General features: G+C 40.1%; 1 protein-coding gene across 1 annotated transcript in view; it reads right to left on the reverse strand.

Moving 5' to 3' along the window:
- Nucleotides 1-20,284, reverse strand: part of PDE3A (phosphodiesterase 3A) — a 268,640-nt gene that overhangs the window by 10,479 nt on the left and 237,877 nt on the right. Inside the window, exons 10-15 of the mRNA XM_068400878.1 lie at nt 18,113-18,224; nt 14,560-14,673; nt 12,874-13,073; nt 10,090-10,293; nt 6,590-6,745; nt 2,942-3,182 (exon numbers count right to left, since the gene is read on the reverse strand). Of these exons, the coding sequence (XP_068256979.1) occupies nt 2,942-3,182; nt 6,590-6,745; nt 10,090-10,293; nt 12,874-13,073; nt 14,560-14,673; nt 18,113-18,224 (1,027 nt within the window). The remainder of the gene's footprint in view (nt 1-2,941; nt 3,183-6,589; nt 6,746-10,089; nt 10,294-12,873; nt 13,074-14,559; nt 14,674-18,112; nt 18,225-20,284) is intronic.

The raw sequence follows: 20,284 nt of genomic DNA on the forward strand, positions 1-20,284 counted from the left end.
CAACAGAGTCTGACCACTGAAGAAGCAGTCATGTAGCCAAATACTATCAGGGAGCTTGCTTGTCTTTGGTTTTTAACCACCAGTCCCCTGCTGTTAACCTACAAAATGTTTTTGCCACTGGTGGTTCTCATGGCTCCTGACACAGCTGCACTACAAGTGTTTTGCTGTCTGAAGAGTGTTTTCTTCTGTGTCAATATAGTCTGCCCAGCACAGATTGTTAACTCCTTAACAGTACAAAGCTTGAAAATTTTCCCTGGTCATTAACAGTGGCAATGGCAGTCATAGAACTGAAATAATAACCCCTCCAAAGACAACTGCTGATTCCTTTTTAAAGAAGGTGACATAGAGGAATGTTTTGTACCAAATAAATTTGCGTGGATTAGTACTTGCAGGTTGCCTGAAGTATGTCTGTGTCAGGATCCAAAACGTTTAGCCCTTGAAGCTTTTGAACTGGAAACAAAGAGCTTTTCACTGAGCACAAACCAAATCCAACTCAATCCTTCATTAGAAAGCCCTTGGTTCCCTGTAGGAAACCTTCAGGTTTAGCACTAATAAGAAGTCCCTACCCTGCCAATGCCACAGCAGGACATTCTCTCCTGGGTTTCCTGGGTGACCCTGCATCTAGCTGCTCTCTGCAGACACCAGCGAGCACTTGCTGTGGTGTTAAAATTTGTCTGAATCACTAAAGACTGAGCCTGTTTAATTCTTATACTGGCATCAGAACTTTGTGGCAATTACATGCCCCTACATAAGAACAAAAATGATTTTAAGCTACCTTAAGGTTTTATAACTCTTAAATTTATCTCAACTGCTTTAGTAAATTATCAGGACCTAGGTGAAGTGTTTTCTGCCACAATCATATTTCCACCTGCCTAAAAGGCACTTCCATCAAGAAAAAGATCTTCACGAACATCTACACAACTCTTAGTATCTATGCATCTGACATGTCAACCTTTTATTTTGTTTCATTGAGAAAGTTTAGAACATCCAAAATTGTGTTGATCATAGGTATACATTTCTAACAACCTGTAAGACCCCTATATCGACACAAAAGATGCTGTAGATTTCTGACTCAGAACCACACAGTCACAGAGAATTTAGGGAACTGAAAGAAAATAGTTTCTAACACGTTGCTATGATCGAGAAGATGAGCACCCCACATTTGGTAAGAAGAAAGTAGGAGGAATTTGTTTGAATATTTCAAAACTTCTGATACGTTCATTTTTAAGGTTTTGAAAAAGATAAAGAGCCTAAAAGCACCAGGTTGAATAGTAAAGTACTGTCATGGAGTAGAATGTGAAAAAGAAAATAGAAGACAACTAAAAAATGCTCTGTTTTCAATGTGACAAGGGTTAATAATGGTCTGTGCTTTTAACCTGAAAGGAGCACTGTTGGACCTGACTAGCAGTGATACAGAAGGTAAGTGAATACAGAAATGAGGTGAAAGGAAACTAAGGATTTCAAAGCAAGGTTAGACACTCCAATGGATAAATGAGAACAACCTTCATCTTTCTTTTTAATACAGCAATATCAGTTTCAGGCTTCGGGGTCTATGTTGGTTACCAATCGCATATGCTTTCCCCTTAGTAGGCAATTCTATAAATGCCAATCTGCCACGGAAACATGTGGCTCTGCCTGCTATTACAGAGCTGATAGATCATAAGGTGTTAAAATAAACCTGTGTGCGCTATATTACTTAATGTTTGCTGTTCTCAACAACAGGTTTTGTGCATGTGAGCCTGCTAAACTTAAAATACATGCAAGTGTGTGTGTGTGAACAACAGTAATGATTTCTTAAATACAAACCATGTAACTCCGAGTCTTACTAGAGATTAAAAGTCAGTTCTGCACATCAGGAGACATAGATTTTAGTTTCATGTCCTTATGTGACTTATTGCAATCATCAAATCTTTCCATTTCTCAGCTTCCCCAACCGAAAATAGGGATGATACTCAGTAGGGCATGAAAGGGTGTGAGAAAGAACAGAAAAAGCGAGGCTGTTAAGAGAAAAAGCTACGTATCAGTATTCCACTAGCACACTTGAGGCTGGTGCTTTCTAGAAGGATTAGATACTTGGGAGGGAGAGAAAGATGACCCAGAGGAAGGAAATAAAAGAACAGTAGTAGGAAATTCAGAGGGAGGAAGAACACGAAAGAGAGGAAAAGCTAACACATGCAGGATTAAACTGGTAAAAGAAAGAGGTCTACAGTTGCAGCCTTTTCTCTTAAAAATCACTTCCAATGAGTTCCTGAGGTCTCCTTTCAAGGTACAAAGTCTTCCTCTCAGTATGACAAATGTTGGCACTGTTGCCTTTCTGGAGGAGAGACAGGAGACTATCAGCTTTAGTTACTGATTAGCCAGAAGGGCCAAGTGATGCAGCTCCTAGCACGCAACACAGCAATGCTCAGCGCCAATTCTCTCCCCACCCTTCTCCACACATTACCTTGAAGAGCTTTGCATTAAAATACTTCCATTGCTAACAACTCTTTTACTGCATCAGCATCTCAGAGCCTCATTCTATTATTCCTGTACATCATGCTAACTCATGGAAATGATGAGTGCTCTCCTCAAAAAAATTGTCTCCCAACCATCCTTTCTTCAACTGAAATAGTTGCAGTCTAGTAACGTCAGTGCTGAAATAGTCTACAAAATCCTCATGCACAGATGGGTGATCCACCACTAGAAACCTCAACTGAAGCTAGAAATGAGTAGTAGATATGAACAGCAATGCATATCAGTCCTGAAACCATGGAGTGTCTCTGTTACGTAACTGGCTACATGCCAGCTTCACCAGGGACAGCACTGAATCACTGTAACTCTGAAGAGGCCCATGTTGAACATGACCAGCTCACGGTCTCTACACTTTTACAGTACGTCTGCTTAGTTTTTGGTCACAATATGGAACTTGCTCTGTTGAAAAATGCAAGTGTGAACAACTTACTGGATTCAGCATTTTCACAAGTTTCCATTTCTGCTGTTTCTTCCTCTTCATGCTCATCAGTGTCTCCTGATTCATCACTATCCTCTATCCATTTTCCTGGCATCAGCCCCGCTGAGTCATAGGAGTTACATAGTGGTCCCACAATGTGAGTGATGAAAGATTCCTGGAGGTGTGCCAGCTGAGGAGCAGAGCGATCCATGAAAGGACTGATTGGCAAGCCCAGGCTAGCCTCTTCATCACCCTGGAGATGAAAAACAGCGGTAATTTCTCTGAAGTAAATGAAACAAAACCATGTCACGAAAAGGAGTAATGCACAGCAAACCAATTAAAAATGATGAAAGAAAAATAGTTCAACTCTAATGCCACTTCCATAGCACACCAGCATGATATTACTGCAGTGCCATCATGACAAATGGTTCATCAAAGTTACAGCTCTTTTAAGACCCACTACTGATAGTGTGAATTTAAGAATTATGTTAGTTGATGACTGTACTGTGCAAAATGATGCCCTCTGCCCTTGTCCTGTATGTTACACCATGAGTGTGAAAATTTGAAAATTATTTTCTTTCTTTCATTATTTTCAAAAAATCCCTTCTGATTTTGTGATTGTTAGCTCCCAACAACCTTGTAGTCAGCCACCTGTTTGCAGGGAACAAGACTGAACTTCTACAAGCAAGGGCTATCTCATTGAACCAGTTTTCTTATTAATTTTGTCCTTACTATACACAACATGCAGCGGTCCTCTTGGCATTGAGTCATAAGTATTTGTTTCCTGGGACTATTAGAATGATCCCTATGAAACCAGGGGTTACTTAGAAGCAGGAAATCTTTCCCATAAAGCTTTTTGCTAGCTTTTCTTGGGAGAGAGGGTAGAGGGGAGGCATAGGAAGACTTTTTTCTCCCTCCTCTCATGATGCAAAAGAAGGTAAAACTTTCTTGCAGAACCAAGTCTGATATACTCACTTATCCCTATCACAGCAAAGCTTCTGGTGATACTAGTGAGTTTTCAGCTGAACAGACATGTCAAGAGTGGATGCCACCTCCCCCAGAAAAAAATCTAATTCCTCTAATCAGATTGGCAACCATTCTATGATTCTGTAATCAAGCCTGATATGCAAATTAATGTTTTAATACCATAGAGAGATTTATATTTGAGAATATAGATAAGAATTTGAAGGGACATTTTCAATTTCCATTACGTTACAGATTGCCCGAATTTATCTCCTTGTAATCTAAATTTTCCAAAAGTCATCGACAATGTATCTGGGTCAACACCCTGTTGATATCTGGGAAGGCCAAAGAATGAGAGTTAAACTTTAAAGCATGTACGACAAATGTCTCATTTCCTTGTGTTTTGTTTTTTTTATTTACATAATAACCTACCCTGAAATGTTATGTTCAATCATTAAGTGCAAAGTATTAGTGTTAACAAAACACTGAAATATGCCATCCATTCTTGAAACAGCAAGAAAATTAAGAAGAGGTGGCAGCTTGCTCTTTATACAGTAACACATCTTAGATTTCCTAGTTGTGAGCTGTCAGTAGTGGGAAGAAAGCTGACTATTGAAAAGTTTACAAGTTCTTTTTTCATGTTCCTTTAAAACACTATTATGTGAAACATCTTGCAGTGATTTTTTGATTAATATGTCTAATGTCTTCAAATAAGTATGCTGAGCATGCAGAGGAAGAAAAGGAAACATACTGTAACAACATGACACAGAATTTTGAGTGTTTCTATGCAACAAGTTTTTAATAAGGAGTTTTTATTTATACGGGAGTTGAATTCTTCAAAGGAATTGGTGTTTATTAAATGAAATTCAAGAAAGATACTTCATTATTTTCACAGCATAGGTTGAATGTACGTATGTATGCTTTTTGATAACAATTCTAGGGAAATTCAAACTTCCGTTAAAATTCTCCTTTTTAGAAATGAGAAAATGAAGACTTTTCCCTTCTCAGAAAAAATGTGATGATCAAAAGCATGGTGAAGATGGTTTGATACACCTCTCATAGCACATTACATTAAAGGAAATTAGATTTTAACCTAGGTTAAATTAATTGAGAATCTAGCTTATCCTCCTTAATGCCAGAAGTAAGTCCTAAGAAGAAAACATTCTCTGTTTTCAATCCCACCAGTATCCTGGCAACTCACGCCATGCAAAAAAAACAAAACAGGAAACCCACTGGGATGTATTGATTTCTCAATACAGTTAACACACACCTTCTATTGAAACAAAAACAAAACCAAAAAACCCTAATATCCTAATAACTACCTGACCTCTTGGAATTTGCAAGCCAAGAGTTCAAATACATTTGCCCACAATCCCCATGCCAAAAGGAATGCCATTAACAAAGATAACATATGTGTTACCCCGAATCAAATTTTGCAGAGAGGATAAATCTCAAATGTTCTTACTTCATGAAAAAATAAAAGAAAAATGGAACCAACTATATATGTAATATATGTAAAGGACATGGTTCTTTATTTTTCTGAGGACATCTGAAATAAATGAATGAGCTTCAGGTCAATGTCTGAAATTTATCCCTTTTCCTATTTTTTTCGAACTGTAAGTACAGTAAATGTAAGGGAAGATGAAAAGAGTTTAAAAGGGATTAGTCTGTGACTTCAAGTTACTGCACAGCTTCCCCGAGAAGTCTGTGTGGTATCTGGTTCACTGATTTAGCCTGCTTGCTTCCTCTTGAAAAGACACGATGTGGAGTTTAGTCTAAGCAGCACATTCAAAATATGTTCCCACTCAGGAAACAGAGGAATAGTGTGGGAACAGCCCTGTCCCTTGCACTCGGCAGGGCTAAATAGGTTATAATGAGACAAGGTTCAATTAAGGGCTCCCTTACACCTAGCAGGAGAGGATCAGTGCCTGGCTGTACTCCCAGGCCTTTGTAAATCAATCTGTGGCTGTCCTCCTTCCTTGTGCTACCATCAGCTGAGCCTTGCATAATTAGTGCAGTTGTACTGACAAACCTTCTGAAAGCTGAAAGCGTTGTCTTAAAAAATAAAGTATGAGTTAGGATCAACATGTAGGGAGCAGATATGGTTAGTCTGTGATAAACTGAAAGTCAATGTTACAGTCATGCTCAGTACATAAAGGTTCTGTGTGTGTGAACAGAGATGTGGCCTAAAATAATTCATCTGCTCTGTTTAGATCATCTCAGCAAGGATGCTGTGCCTAGTTTTGGAGACCACATGTCAATAAAAGCGTGAGCCACCTGGACTGACTGAAGAGGAAAGCAATGAGAACCAGTTGATGTCTTGAAAAGACATAGAAGGAAGGACGAAAAAATAGTTTGCACTAAAGAAGATTGAAAGGGAGACATGACGACTGCCAACAGAAAAAAAAAGAGGAAAGGAACACTTGTTCGCCATGTCTGCTGTAAGGATAGTGCCAGACTGGAACAGTTAAGCCTGTAAAAACCTCATCATCAGAGGTCTTTGAGGACACATCAGAAGCTTCCATGACAAATGGACTTTCACTGACCCAGCAGAAGAATGGACTAGTGTAGCTCTAGCCATCCCCTTCACTCCTGTTCTCTGTGATTTTCACTCATCACCAGCACTAGCACGCTGCAGAACTGTTTAACACAAGACATGCAACCAGCACATACTACTTTGGACATGCATTTATTTACCTGTTCATAAAACTCATTGACAATGCCTTCTGTCCACTGCAGATGCAAATCTTTGCATTTTGCAGGCCCATTTATGTCAGCCAGTTTGATGCACATTTGGCAAACCAGCAAGCGGTCGTTCTCATTAGTCCAGTCAATTCCAACATCATCATTCACCTAGTAGACAGAAAAAGGAAAACCATGACAGTAATTCTGGGTAAAAGGATGCACAGGAAGTTCTGCCCTGGGATATTTTACAGTATATTTAGCTATTTAACAAAGTCACAAGTGTAAGCAGGTGAACTAACCCAAGGTTGGAATTTACAATCAGGTGTAGAGCAATATGTAAAAAAAAAAAAAAAAGTGAAAAACAATGAATATTGAGATAAATTATGAGAAATTAATATTTAGCAAATGATATGCCTGTTCAAAAGCATTTGCTAGGAAAACAAATAAAAGCAATCTTTCCATGACATTTTCCGAGAAGCTACTACCTAATTGATGTACAAAGATAAATTACCATCAAATGCCATGCTGATTTCATTGCAGTGAGAAGACGCCTGTAACAAGCTTATTTCCCTACTTGATCTAAGAATGTCTGACAGTATTTCCTATCTTTTTCCTTTTCTTTATTTTTCCCATACCTCCTGTAATAAAAAGTGATATATACTATCAACTGCTCTAAAATAAAAGCGTCACCTGAAAGAACCACAGAAATGTTGAGGTTGGAAGGCACCTTTGAAGATCATCTAATCCACACCCCTGCTCAAGGCAGGGCCAGCTAGAGCAGGCTGATGAGGATCATGCCGGGAAACTCCACAACCTCTCTGGGCAATCTCTTCTAATGTACAATCCCTGTCACAGCAAACACATCTTTTCTTATTTTTAAATGGGGATTCCTGTATTTCAGCCTGTGCCCATTTCTTGTCCTGTCACCAGATACCACTGAGAAGAGTCTGGCTCCATCTGCTTTACTCTCCCCATCAGGCATTTATACACATGGCTGCATCCCATCAGGTCCCATGGACTTGTGTATGTCTCGTTTGTTTAAGTGCTCCCTAACTTGATGCCATTCACTGAGGATATGTCTTTACCACTGCAGACTTTCTTTCACACCTCAGGGGCCTGGGATTCCTGAAGCCAGGTCTTAGCCACAAAGACCGAGGCTGAGAAAGCATCGAGGACTTTGGCCTTTTACATCTCCAAACGGTCAGCGATACCAACCTTCACTGCCGTTAGCCGCATTTTCCCATCTTAGCCTTTTCTCCTAGAATATCTCCTAGTGTGGGAGGGGCTGTCCACTTAATTTTTGAAATACAAATCCCTCCCTGAAACACAGTTTTAATTGTCAAGCTTTCAATAGCTGAAAATGGATAGAAAGTTGTTGTGCTTATGACTAGATGAAACTTCCACATCCTCTGTCAGCAGGTCCCCTGCCCCATACAGCAGTGGGCTCACATGGTGAGGGCTTTGCTTCTGGTGCACGTGATCCAACGTAACTAATGTCAGAAAACAGTAGGTGCTCCAATGCATTGATATCATCAAAGTGTTGGACAGTGAGCTTCCTTCATAATTTCTTGTTGGTACTTTCCAAACTGCAAGTTTTCTGGTGAAAGCATGCTTACATTACATGTGTTTACACTGACTTCTGTACAGAAGGGTCTCTCTGACTGTAGCCTCGATATACTAAACTACAGTACAGAAACCCAATCAATAACATGAAAATTTAGAGCTAATTTTATCAGTTACAGCACCTCTGCCCATATACAAACATGTCAGGTCTGCTCTCTGAGACCACTTTGGTACAGAAGACTTTTTGCCAACCAAACATAAATAATCTCTTTCTAAGGCAGTGATTACTCTGGGAAAGCCAGGCTCAGCCACAAGCACTGGTTAATATGTTCACCTTCTCCTCCACTTTTTATTCCATGCATGACCATTTGTCTATGCAAGTAATATGGAGAGAGAAGAAGGTTAATAGATGTTGTTACAAATCTATAGCAAGCTGGCAGACCGTGATACATCAGACTGTTCTCTATTTATCTGCAGTGTCTCAGGTATCACCTTGCTTGGTTACAAGAGTGGTTATACCTACCATTGTCCAGCCTTACAGATTTAAGACAGATTTAGTTTTCAATATCCACAATTCACGCCTAGTACTTTGATCAAGCTTGTACTCCTCCACAGTTAAGACAGTTAATCTCTGTGACAAAGCCATAGTAATCACTGGTTTAGCCTGTCTTTTTTCATTCCTTACTTATGTTCACAGAAGTGAAGGTTTTGGTCCAAACTGTCAAATTCAAAGGATGTATTCAGACAGCCTTAATTCTCCATGCTTTATTGTCATTGTAGCCCTGACAGATGAGAACCTGTCAATACTGTTCAAGACTTGAGGAAACCAGGCCAGTGAAAGTGATCCCAGAGTTTAAAATTAAGACCTAAAGAAAACCCCCTGATACTATGGGAGGTTTTGTGACATGAGTAGCAGGGGTGTAGGAGGAGTTCAGACTTTTATGGATCTACAGATCAGTTCTCTGTCTACCCTGGACCATAATTTAAGGACTGTCTTTACAGCTTCTTAAAGCCTAAGAAAGAGAGAGATGTTACAGGAAAATGGAAAACAAAAGCAGTCATACATCTGTAGGCTTCAAAATTTCAGGATACAGGTCCATCCCTAAGCAATACCACAAGAAAACATTTTATCTGTCATCAAAACAGCTAGGAGGTCCTAGTGCTGGATGAGAAACACACTGTGCTTGGTGTGTTTCTCACAAGGAACAAGAAGGCAGTACCAGCTCCAAAGGCACGTAGCACCTAGGTAAAATGCCAACAGCTTTGATGAAAATGGAGTTTATTAAAGTAACTTGATAGGTGGTGATTTCCAATAGGTTATGTTGAAACTGTACAATAATTTTTAAGAATGGTTTCTCAGGGTTGCGATTTTATACTCACTGAATGGAGTGTGCAGTAAAGGTTTTAACTGACCTTTCTCTGGGGTTTACCCATTTGAAACAAAGTAGGAAAGAAAGATCATGCTTTCGCTGCATTTGAAATTAGAATTTCAAAATTGTTATGATTTCTGTGCTTTGATAATATAACAGTATGATTAAACCAATAAAAATTCACATTAAGTGTTTCGCCATTATGGAAACTTGGTAACACCTTTGATTTTTTTCCCCGAGTGCTTTGCTAATAGGTCTAAAGTGCCAGTGAACAAAAAACCAATGTTGAAAAGTAGAATGTAAGTGGGATTTACATTCAAATAGTCCATAATATCCTTAGCCTTAAACCACTTTCTGAAAAAAAAGCTAAACACATGTAAGAAAAGAAGCTGTGCCACTAAATTTAAATAGGTAAAAAATAACAGAAGTGCCAGATTACTATTCAACAGAATGCTTCACAGCAGCCAAAAGGACATTCAGAAGAAAGAGTAACACAGCAGCCTTTCTAGCCTTTCTCATGCTACCAAGCCCCACAATCTTTTCTAACCATCCACCAGAAACCCGAACCAACCTTCTTACCTTGGCGTTGAATTTGGCAACGAAATCAAAGTGTTTCTTCAGGTCAGTAGCCAAAATTGCCTCAATGACAAGGAAGCGGAAATGCTTGAACTCCACGTGGTCGAGGTTGACCAGGAAGTTGTACTCTGGCCTCGACATGAAAAGGTTCCAGGCAGCAGCGGCGTGGTGGTTCTCCAGGACAGATCGGTCGTTGTACAGCACTGCCTGTGAAAGCAATGCGGGCAGCTGAAAGCTGAGAAACCTCTTAGCAAAAGAAACACTGCAATGCAGAAATGAGAATGACATGGGGATGATGCATGAGGGAGTTTCAGGTTTGGTTGATTTGTTTGGTTTCTTTTTTTTTAAAGAACTTCTTGAGGTGTGAAGATGTGATTTTGGCATGACTAATAGCAGACACCTGAATTGTTGCGATGATGAAGATTTATTGGAAGATTGATTTGAAAAATCTGGGTCTTTCATGCTCAAGGGTCTTCAGTTCCTGACTGCTACATCATATGACAATAGATTATTCTGTTTCACGCCACAAATTAATGACTAATATAATATAGGTGTGTGCTTCCCTGTTTCTCAGAACTAACCTCACTTAACAGAGATTATTGTCTTTGGTGTTTGTACCGTCAATTCTGTCCATATTGGCCTGATTCCAAACACAGAAAAAAGTGAAATGCCAGTTTGCAACCTGACAACACAGATTCAGCCTGACAGATTTCTCAATGCTAAAATCCAGAATTGGTTAAAACTTTACCAAAACAAGATGCATAACTCTCACAGTGATGGCAATTCCATTCAGAAACTAAAGAAAGATCTAGAAAATGGACCACCTCCAGGAAATCTCTCCACTTCAGCAGCATTCAGTCTTTTGACAATTTGGTTTATGGAAAGAAAAGCTTTTGGAAATATGGTTCTATGTAAAATAGATACAAGTTTTGTAACTTTTTACATAAATACATTCATATACATTACAGTGGCTTTTCACTTCAACTACATTTTGCTGTCATGTAGAGATAAAAAAATTCAATCTTACCATAAAGTATAAAATCTATTATTTACCCAGAGAACAGGTTGCTGAAGAAACTCAGCTTTACAGCCCATCTTGCCTAACTGCACAGTAAGCATTTTCACAGAATCACAGAATGTTAGGGATTGGAAGGGATCTCGAAAGATCATCTAGTCCAATCCCCCTGCCGGAGCAGGATTGCCTACACCATATCACACAGGAACGCGTCCAGGCGGGTTTTGAATGTCTCCAGAGAAGGAGACTCCACAACCTCTCTGGGCAGCCTGTTCCAGTGTTCGGTCACCCTCACCATAAAGAAGTTTTTCCTCATATTTATGTGGAACCTCCTGTGTTCCAGCTTGCACCCGTTGCCCCTTGTCCTGTCAATGGATGTCACTGAGAAGAGCCTGGCTCCATCCTCATGACACTTGCCCTTTACATATTTATAAACATTAATGAGGTCACCCCTCAGTCTCCTCTTCTCCAAGCTAAAGAGACCCAGCTCCCTCAGCCTCTCCTCATAAGGTAGATATATTCTGCTACCAGGCCCAACTCCTGAGGGCAGATTTCTAATACAGCAGCACTTTATCACTACTGGAAGCTAATACTGCTTGTTGTGAAAATGATGAAAAAAACTAGATGCCAAATAAGAGTTCTGCAAATTTCAGGTGATATCAGATTTAAAAACCAAATAAACAACAAATCAAAACCAAAACCCCAAAAAATACGAAGAATAATTTTCCCATTAATTTATTTTCAAACTAGGGACAACACATTAAGGCTAATCATCTAACTTCCCCTGTTGATTTTTACAACCACAAAGCTACAGCACTCATTTTTAAAAAATAGATTTAAGGATAGCATATGTCTTCTATCAGTCTATTTACCTGGCCAGAGTATCAAAGTTCTCAATCACAGAAAGATGTTGCAAGGATGAGAAGTATTACTATCAGTTTATAGACAGAAACTGATACAGAGCAAGTTCAGGTGACTTGCTCCTGGTGAGAGTGGCAATCTGGATCCAAGTTGGGGAGGAAATCTAGAATTTCTGCATCGTTACCAAACTTCTCACCATTAAGCTACCTTTTTTTTCTTTTCTTGTCCATAGAAATATTTTTCAACACACTATGCTGAAGCCAGGCAGGTCAGCTATGTAAAGCAAGGAAAGATGATCTCATAAATAAGCTAATAAACAGTGACTCAGAATTGCTGAATTCAACTCCCAGCATTGGCAGCAACTTCTCTGTAACCTTCGGTAAATCTCAGTTCTTCATTTATAAAACTGAGATTATTTTCCACACAGCCTGCCACCCTGATAGACACATAGTGTAAAAATACATTCATAAAAGACTGCAGCTGCTCATATTCTATAGGAACAACAGAAAATATGTTACAATCATGTACAAACTAACTTGCATGGTGCACTGTCGACTATACGGGTGTTTTTTTATTTTATTTTCATCTTTCTGTGCCTTATTGGGTAGAATAATTCTTCCCTTATTTCACAGTTACAGATTCTCTATCATTCAGCAGAGCATTAGCTTCTCCTTCAACAAGACATTTTATCAGTACCTTTCTTAACAGCTCTAACTGAGGGTGGTAAGGGTGTATAAGAAGACTCTTACCAGTAATCCCTAACCGAAGTATTATTTCTGTCACTTTGATAAACTGTTCCAAAATATTTGGTAGACTTGTGCTTAATGGAAACCACAGGCACCACTAGCAAGGAGATGCTATTACCAAAGACCTTTCAATCTTACCAGCAATGCTGCTTGAGATTTATTTACCTGAGGAGCACTTGTTGCTACCAAAAAGGCATTGGTCCTTCCTGGATGATCATAATCGTGCATGGCTGCAGCTACATAAAGAGCCATCAACTCAAGGGCAGGGATGTTGCCAGCGAGGCATCCGTAGCTGTCATCTGTAGGTGTGTATGTCTTCGAAAACACATAACCCATATGGCCGTGAGTGATTCCACTGTCAGAATCTGAGCAGAAATAGATAATTAAAAAAAAAATCCTTATCACTTTTTCAGTGACTTATTGCAACAGATATAAGCAACAAAGAAGGAAAAGAAGGAGTAAATTTACAATACGTAACACAAGAGTAAACACATCCTGACTTCAATGCTTTCTGATACTGTGCACATGATCTAGTGCAATAAGGCACATAACTGGAAAGGAACAAATTCTGATCCCACCTGGGGATCTTCCAGCCATCCAGAAGAGCCTGTTCTCAAACTATGTAAGTTACTAGCAATAAGCCCTGGATTCATGGCCATGCTGGAGCTTTGCAGGTAACTCGATCTTCCCTCTCCTTCCTCTAATTGCTTCACCATATAGATTAGTCTATGAGACACTAACAGTCCTTAAAGCAATGGACTAGCATTTATTAATTTAATTACGGTGCACGTTTTCCAATCCAAAGGTCTAGACTTTGGATCTTTGCTGATAATCCTCTTAACAGCTTCTTTTTGAAGCAGCTTGAACATGCCTGTCAGAGGCAGATACCGAGTGAGATGCTTTGCTAATCTAATCTGCTTGAATGGATGTTGCATGCAGCTGAACAATGTCTTTCAAATAACAAACACCACAAAGCCCCAAAACTCAACCCCTTTCATTCCACCCATTTCACCTCACCTACAAAGCCTCCAACAGCCCTTGCTAACAAAATTTTCTGGGAATAAAAACGTTTCCTGCCTCATCAAAACATCCTGAAGGCTTTTACAAATGATATATATACGTCCCACACAAACACCACCAAAAAAAAAGCAGAACTGGAAGTGGTTTCTGCGGAACAAACTCCTGCTTTTCCAGTAACTCCCTCAGAACTCCCACAAAATACAGACAGGTCCTCTAGTGCTTAAGCTGAACCTGGAGAAGTTAATATAAAGATGCAGTAAGAACAGCTTCCTGTAAGGAGCAATCATAAAACAGCAGACGAGTGGTCTTGCAAACTAGTTGCAAAATGGTAACGAGTCTCTTTCTTTGGAGACAGTGAGGAAAGGCAAAGGAACACTTCACAACAGCCAAGCAGTGGAAAGTGCATGGCACTACCTGCATGCCCCAGCGATTTTGTAATAGCAAAACAATGCAGGGTTTGAGGATTTAAAAGTCTACACTGCTTCTGAAGCAGTGCTGAAAAGCACTACTAATGTAGTAATACAGTTTTCCTAGAAACAAAGCTATTGTAAAAATCAAACGGTAACAAACATCTGTTGTTATGGGTGACCACAAAGGCTTGCATTCACACATCATTTAATGTAAAGCACCAGGTTTTGGAGGACCAATTCCATTCTCTTCAAAGTTACACAAATATACTTTAACACTTTCAACATCCAACGTGCTACTGAACTTAAAAATCTCTGCAATAACAAGTACTGCATGCAATCTTGGATTGTTGGCTTTCTTACAGCAAATTTCGTGACAAAAACTTTAAAAATACAACATATATACTTGCACATCTAAATATACCTGAATCGCTTGCTGACCCGTGATCATTAATCACAGTTGGGAGTCCTGGGATGGGCTGAGTAGTAAGGTACCAAACGGCATGTAGAACATCAGTTGCATGGATTCGGTTGTGATCTGTGATGCAAAGCAAATGATCTTGCTATGAAACATGAAGGATATTTCCGACGGAGGGAAATCAGCACCATCTAGTGGGTACCGCGTGGCAGTCATGCAAGCAGAGACAAATCAAACATTACCACAAGCATGAAAAACAGCTGTATTCTGTAAATGCTCAGTTTTTCTTTTACTAAAGTTGAAGCACATTCAATGGTATGTCTCACACCAGTCAAGAAAGAGAAAACAGCAGAGAAGCAGTGGGATCTGCAATGTAGGAAACTTTGCAAAGGAAGCGTCAAACAAGCAGCCTGACCTGTGCTACCAGCTCCAATCCTTTACTCCAGTGGTTGCCTTTTGCTAGTTAACTGCCATGGGGTAAATATGCACTGTTAACCTCTGATTCAAATGACATCAGTGGGAAAATCTCATCCACTTCAGTGGCCAGATTTCACCTAGCTTCTAAATACAAGGCAGGTAACACTTACCTGACTCTACTTGAGCAAATTTAGGTGCTGTGCTAGCAGCTGCACTGCAAAAATATCAAACTCAGGATACGTGTACACTGCACAGTTAAATCAGGTTCTTTCTGCCTTTTTCTGGCCAGAGATAAGAGTTCAGGCCCTGGATCCTGTAATCTGTTTTGCTACAAGCTCTCTTTGCAGAAATGAGAGATAAAAATCACCTCAAGGCTCATACCACCAAATCCGTCAAGGCCAGATAAACTATCCCACAAACGACACAACTGGCTGAAAAAGAATAACACACTAGTTCAGCACAAAGCATCATCTAAACACACACTAGCAAAAAGCAACCACGATGCTGAAAGAGGGATAATGCTTTGCTGCACCAGACCAAAGCTTACATCTGGGGTTAAACTACTGAAGGACAAGCATTTCAGCTTGTGATTCAGGCTAATTTTGGGCAGAGAACAAGTATCTTCTACAGCGACTAGCTAAACACAAAGAAATCTGAATGATAACCTGTGGCTACATTACTGCTGCTGCAGTTCTGAAACAATGCATTTCAGAGGACAAAGCAGAAAAATGTGTGACTCCACTGCTGGGTCTCACCCATCTGTAAAACTCACTGTAACTGGCTATATCTTTAGGTAATCAGTCATCTTAGTTGGAGACACTTTGGAAGTGCTAATCAGTCACATGTCTCATTGGCAAACCAACTGCTAGAACAGGCTTGATGGGAACAGGTGAACAACTAGGTTATATTAAGAAGATAATACTCAAGAATGAGGATAATACTGGAGATGATATGTATCCTTCATTAGGAAAAATTACCAACACACAAGTCCAGAAGCCCTATCTAAGAATTAATAAAGTTGACCAGATTCATTAGGGGTGGAAAAAACCTCTGTACTCTGTGGAAGCAGAAGGGACTGGCAGCAAGATGTGTAAGCTACCTGGTTTTATACCTGCTGCATCCTAAAGAGGGGCAGTGTGCAGCTAATGGAGGGTTTCTCAGTACTGAAGTTGAACTCCACCCTAAGGCTGCTCCTTCTATAGGAGAAGAGGAAGAAGACCTGGGATAGACAAGGCACCCCAGAGAGCCGTATTTGCCCTCTTGCCACTACTAGGGGGATGCATAATGTCTGCTCCTGCTAGGAACAGCCACCTGTCCCCTCCAGAGCCGCACTGCCGAGCCCACATTTCTAACCCCTACCATCAGTGGGGCAGCAGCCGCCAGCCTGCATTTCCCTGGCTCTGGCAGACGAGGGCTCTCTATCTTGCTGACCCTACACTCCGTGCTCGAAGCAACTGCCTACTTTGTCTACGCCTAAAATCAGCAGTATCCTGCCTGCCAAAGGCAGACAGGTGTAACACAGAAAGGTTTATTATATTCACAATTTGCAATCACTTTGCTTACTCACTAAACGTGAGCATGATGTCATGCCACTTGGCCCTTTTATTTACCCCTCGCTTTCCTCTCTTGCTCTCCTTTGTCTTCCCTGTGACCTTCCCTTTAAATACTTGTTAGTGACCACTAGCTGACATTTTTAACAGCAAAACAGTAAGCAGCATAGGAATGGTTATTTTTGGAAAGAAGAAAGTAAAATAAGGAAGGAGTCTCCTCTCCCTTGCCTTCCTTGAAGTACTAAGAACATCTCCCCTGAGACACTACCCTCCTCATGCAAAACCTAGAGGATGGCCCTGCACAGGGGTCTAAACGCTTTTCTCAGGAGTAAAGGCTGGATTAGCCTCTTGTGAAACTGATACTGATTTAATCCAACTGGGACAGTCACCATTAGTTTTGTGTGTATAACCCATTTTTCAGTTCAGCAACCAGAAGAAATAGGTGGTTAAGTCCAAACAAAGTGTTTTGGTTTTTACCCCTTCACAGAAATGAAAAACTGTAAGGTAAATTAATTTTGTATTAGACAAAATATTCTGCTTTACTAAAACAAAACACACTTAAGAAAAAAAAAAAAGGAAATGAAGGGCTAGATTCACAAAAATTCCTGAGACTCTATGAATAGTTAAACATTTTAAACAAAGAGGAATGGCTCCAGTAGGACAGACAGACTGCGGGACATCCACCTGTAACTCCCTCAGGCTATAATCTGCTGCTTCAAATCCCTCACCAGGTTCAAGCACAAGGAAAGATTTGAAATTTGGTCTCTCACTTTCCCAGAAGAGAGTCCAAACCATCTTGCTGGGAGGCATTGTAAGGTAGCTTTCCTTCAATCCCTCCCACTGTAGCTGTTCCAATTGGTATTTAATATTTTGAGAGAGAGATTATATGACTTATTAAACCTATGTTTCAGACATTTTTCTGGGAGGTGGGAGAAAACAGGGTGTCCTATATTGCTCAACACTGGGGTTATCTGCCAGCTGCAGTGGGCAATAACTCCCTCTCCCTGAAAAAAAAGTCTTTTGCAGTTAAAGTGGTTTGGTAAATTTGATTTGAACTAGTAAATACTTTGGGGATGACTGAAAGCAGGTTCTTCAGTGAATAAATGATTCACACTGAAAAATATCAGCTGAGCTGTAGTTGCAGAACAGGATGCACTCATCTACTTGGCATATTTTTTCTGCTTTACAAAGCTCATCTCCTTTGGTAGCATAGCACTGCTAATGTGTAAAAATCCAAATCGCGTATGGGGTGGAATCGTTTCAATAAACTCCAGTTGGGGCACTGGGGTACACTTGCATTATCAGGAAACAGTTCTTTGTACTTAAAGTAGCTTCATATGGTTTCAGGCTTGCACAGAATTTGCCATGAATTATTATGAAACAACATGAAACATTAAATGCAATGAAAGAAAAGGTGAAAGGCTGTGGTTCAGCACCAGCCTCTGACTCGAGAACCATCCTTTTGGTCATGATGTAGCAGAAGGAAAAAAGTAGCTGTTATAATGAGCGAAGAAAGGCTTCAATAACAAAGTGTGTGGAAAATACCAAAAACTTTAATGAAGCATTGTTATCTGCTGGGAACTTTTACTTACAAGGTATCTCTCGGTATCCACATTCCAAGGCATGAAAGTAGTTCATAAATTCCCTCACTGGTATTTTAAAGGTTTCAAACAGTCCCATGTCTTCAAAAAGCTTGTACGATACCTGAAAAACCAAAACAACCATGCTGCTAAACAGACCAGAAAAACTCTAAAAATGAGATATAAAAATAATTCTATCGAATTACCCCATGAAAACCTGCTTTCCTGGTAGTATTTTCTCAAGTACATCTGATCCAGCTATAGCTGCAGCTATTTGCATTTCCTTAGGGATGTGGCTACACAGCCAAACAGACAAGCTATTAGTAGCAAAGTCCTCCTCATTCCTTCATTACACCCTTCCAGATGTTCTTCTCTTCAGGTATATGGATGCCTCAAATTTTGCAAGCACCTCAGAAACATGCACACATAAAGGAAGATATCCAGAGGTCTTTAGTGTCTTGGGAAAAATTCCCCCACAAACTTCTCCAAGGAGCATCTACCAGTCAAATCAATTCCCAGAAAAAGGGGCAACAAGGGAAGGAATGACAAAAGGACAGAACCATTCGGATCCTATGCATTATCTCCTTTCCCTCTCCCTCATTTTGGAAGTGAAATGGCCACACTGACTTCTCCAACAGGATTTCAGAGGCAGCAAGCGGCTTAGGAAGCAGAGCTGCTCTGAGTGTTCCTGCACAGAAAGATGACTGTAGACATCCAGGAGAGGATATATTAGAAGTGAGAATGTGATGGATGAGTGACAGGGTGTTCAGGAGAGACGAGTGCTCAGAAAAGTAGACAAGTAGCTGCTACAAAACGGACACTTTTGAAGACAAGTTTGAACTTGACATACAGAACAATGGGACATAGTAAAATTACTGCCTGACCTTTTCACTTCTTTCACAAACTGGACCCTAAGCCTTTCAGCTTTATTTATTTACTGCTGTTAGCTGAATTGTGTCTTTTTGATGCCATCTGTCTGGTAATGATCTGCCTAGAGCTAAGCACTTTGAAGCACATTTGGAATGATGACTGCTATACCGATAAGAAACTGTTACAAATTAAGTTTCTTGTTTTACACCTGAATGTAAATCAAACACCTATCCACACCTGTTTCTTTCTGCATATTGTGTATATAAATTGGGACCTGCAAGCTGCACCTAAAGTTTAATGAACATAAACTTCAAATGACCTGCCACTGTGGATTTTTACAGTAAGAATAATAAAAAAGGATGTGAATTTGCAGAATTAATGATCTTCACCCCCCACCTCCCCTGCTGGTCATTCCCCACCAGGAAAAAACTGCATGTGAACTAACTCTAGCAAAGCATTGCAACAGGCAGCGATGAGGCAGAGACAGGTTGAGTGTGGTGTCTGACGCCATCCGGGATGCCCCTCTAATGACGCATATCTGACAGCTGGGGTTCTGCTGGTGGCCCTAGCTCTTACTTCTGTTCCTACCATAACTGTATAAGTGCCACTAGCAATGCAGTCAGAAAAATCACTACTGGTGGTAATTTCTCTTTGTGGCCATTTGTGGTAATTTCTCTTTATGGCTGTTGGCCATAAAGCGAGAAGTTCTTTATAGCAAAGGAGCTAAGGAACTACTGAATTATAGTACTCTGGAAGACATGAGCTTAGAATAAAAGGTAGGGCCTGTAGAAGGCAAAACTTTACTCTCTGAAAACCCCATGGGATCCTCCTGTACTGAGGTAGAGTGAAGAGACTGACTTTATGCATAATTTAAATTAGAAACTGCAAAGAATTCTTTTTATCTATCTGGAATCATGGCTGAAGTAAAACAGTGGGACCCCAACTTTCACCTACAGAGATACGAGGTATTTTACACTCTAGTCTTAGATCACTTTACACTCTAGTCTTAGATCACTGAACAGTAAGCTTTGTATTTCCAGCAAAATAGCTCTGTACAAAAAGAGGAAGCATAAAGAAACATTATTCTGCAGGACCAAACCTTACTGGTCTACACTACCAATATTGGACAGGTATCTTAAATAAAGCATGTCATAAAAGCATGTTTTTCCTCCCCTTGTGTTTTTGTGGGTCAGGAAATTCCGCAGCAGTTGAAAAGAAGCAAAGCTGACTGTGATGGATATGAACGATAGCTCTTCCCCATGACTTGGAGAAAAGTGGCATTATTCTCTGTGGTCATTAGAAAGCATAAACAGC

The sequence above is a fragment of the Nyctibius grandis genome, chromosome 5 (genome assembly GCF_013368605.1).
Source record: "Nyctibius grandis isolate bNycGra1 chromosome 5, bNycGra1.pri, whole genome shotgun sequence".
Taxonomy (NCBI): Eukaryota; Metazoa; Chordata; class Aves; order Nyctibiiformes; family Nyctibiidae; genus Nyctibius; species Nyctibius grandis.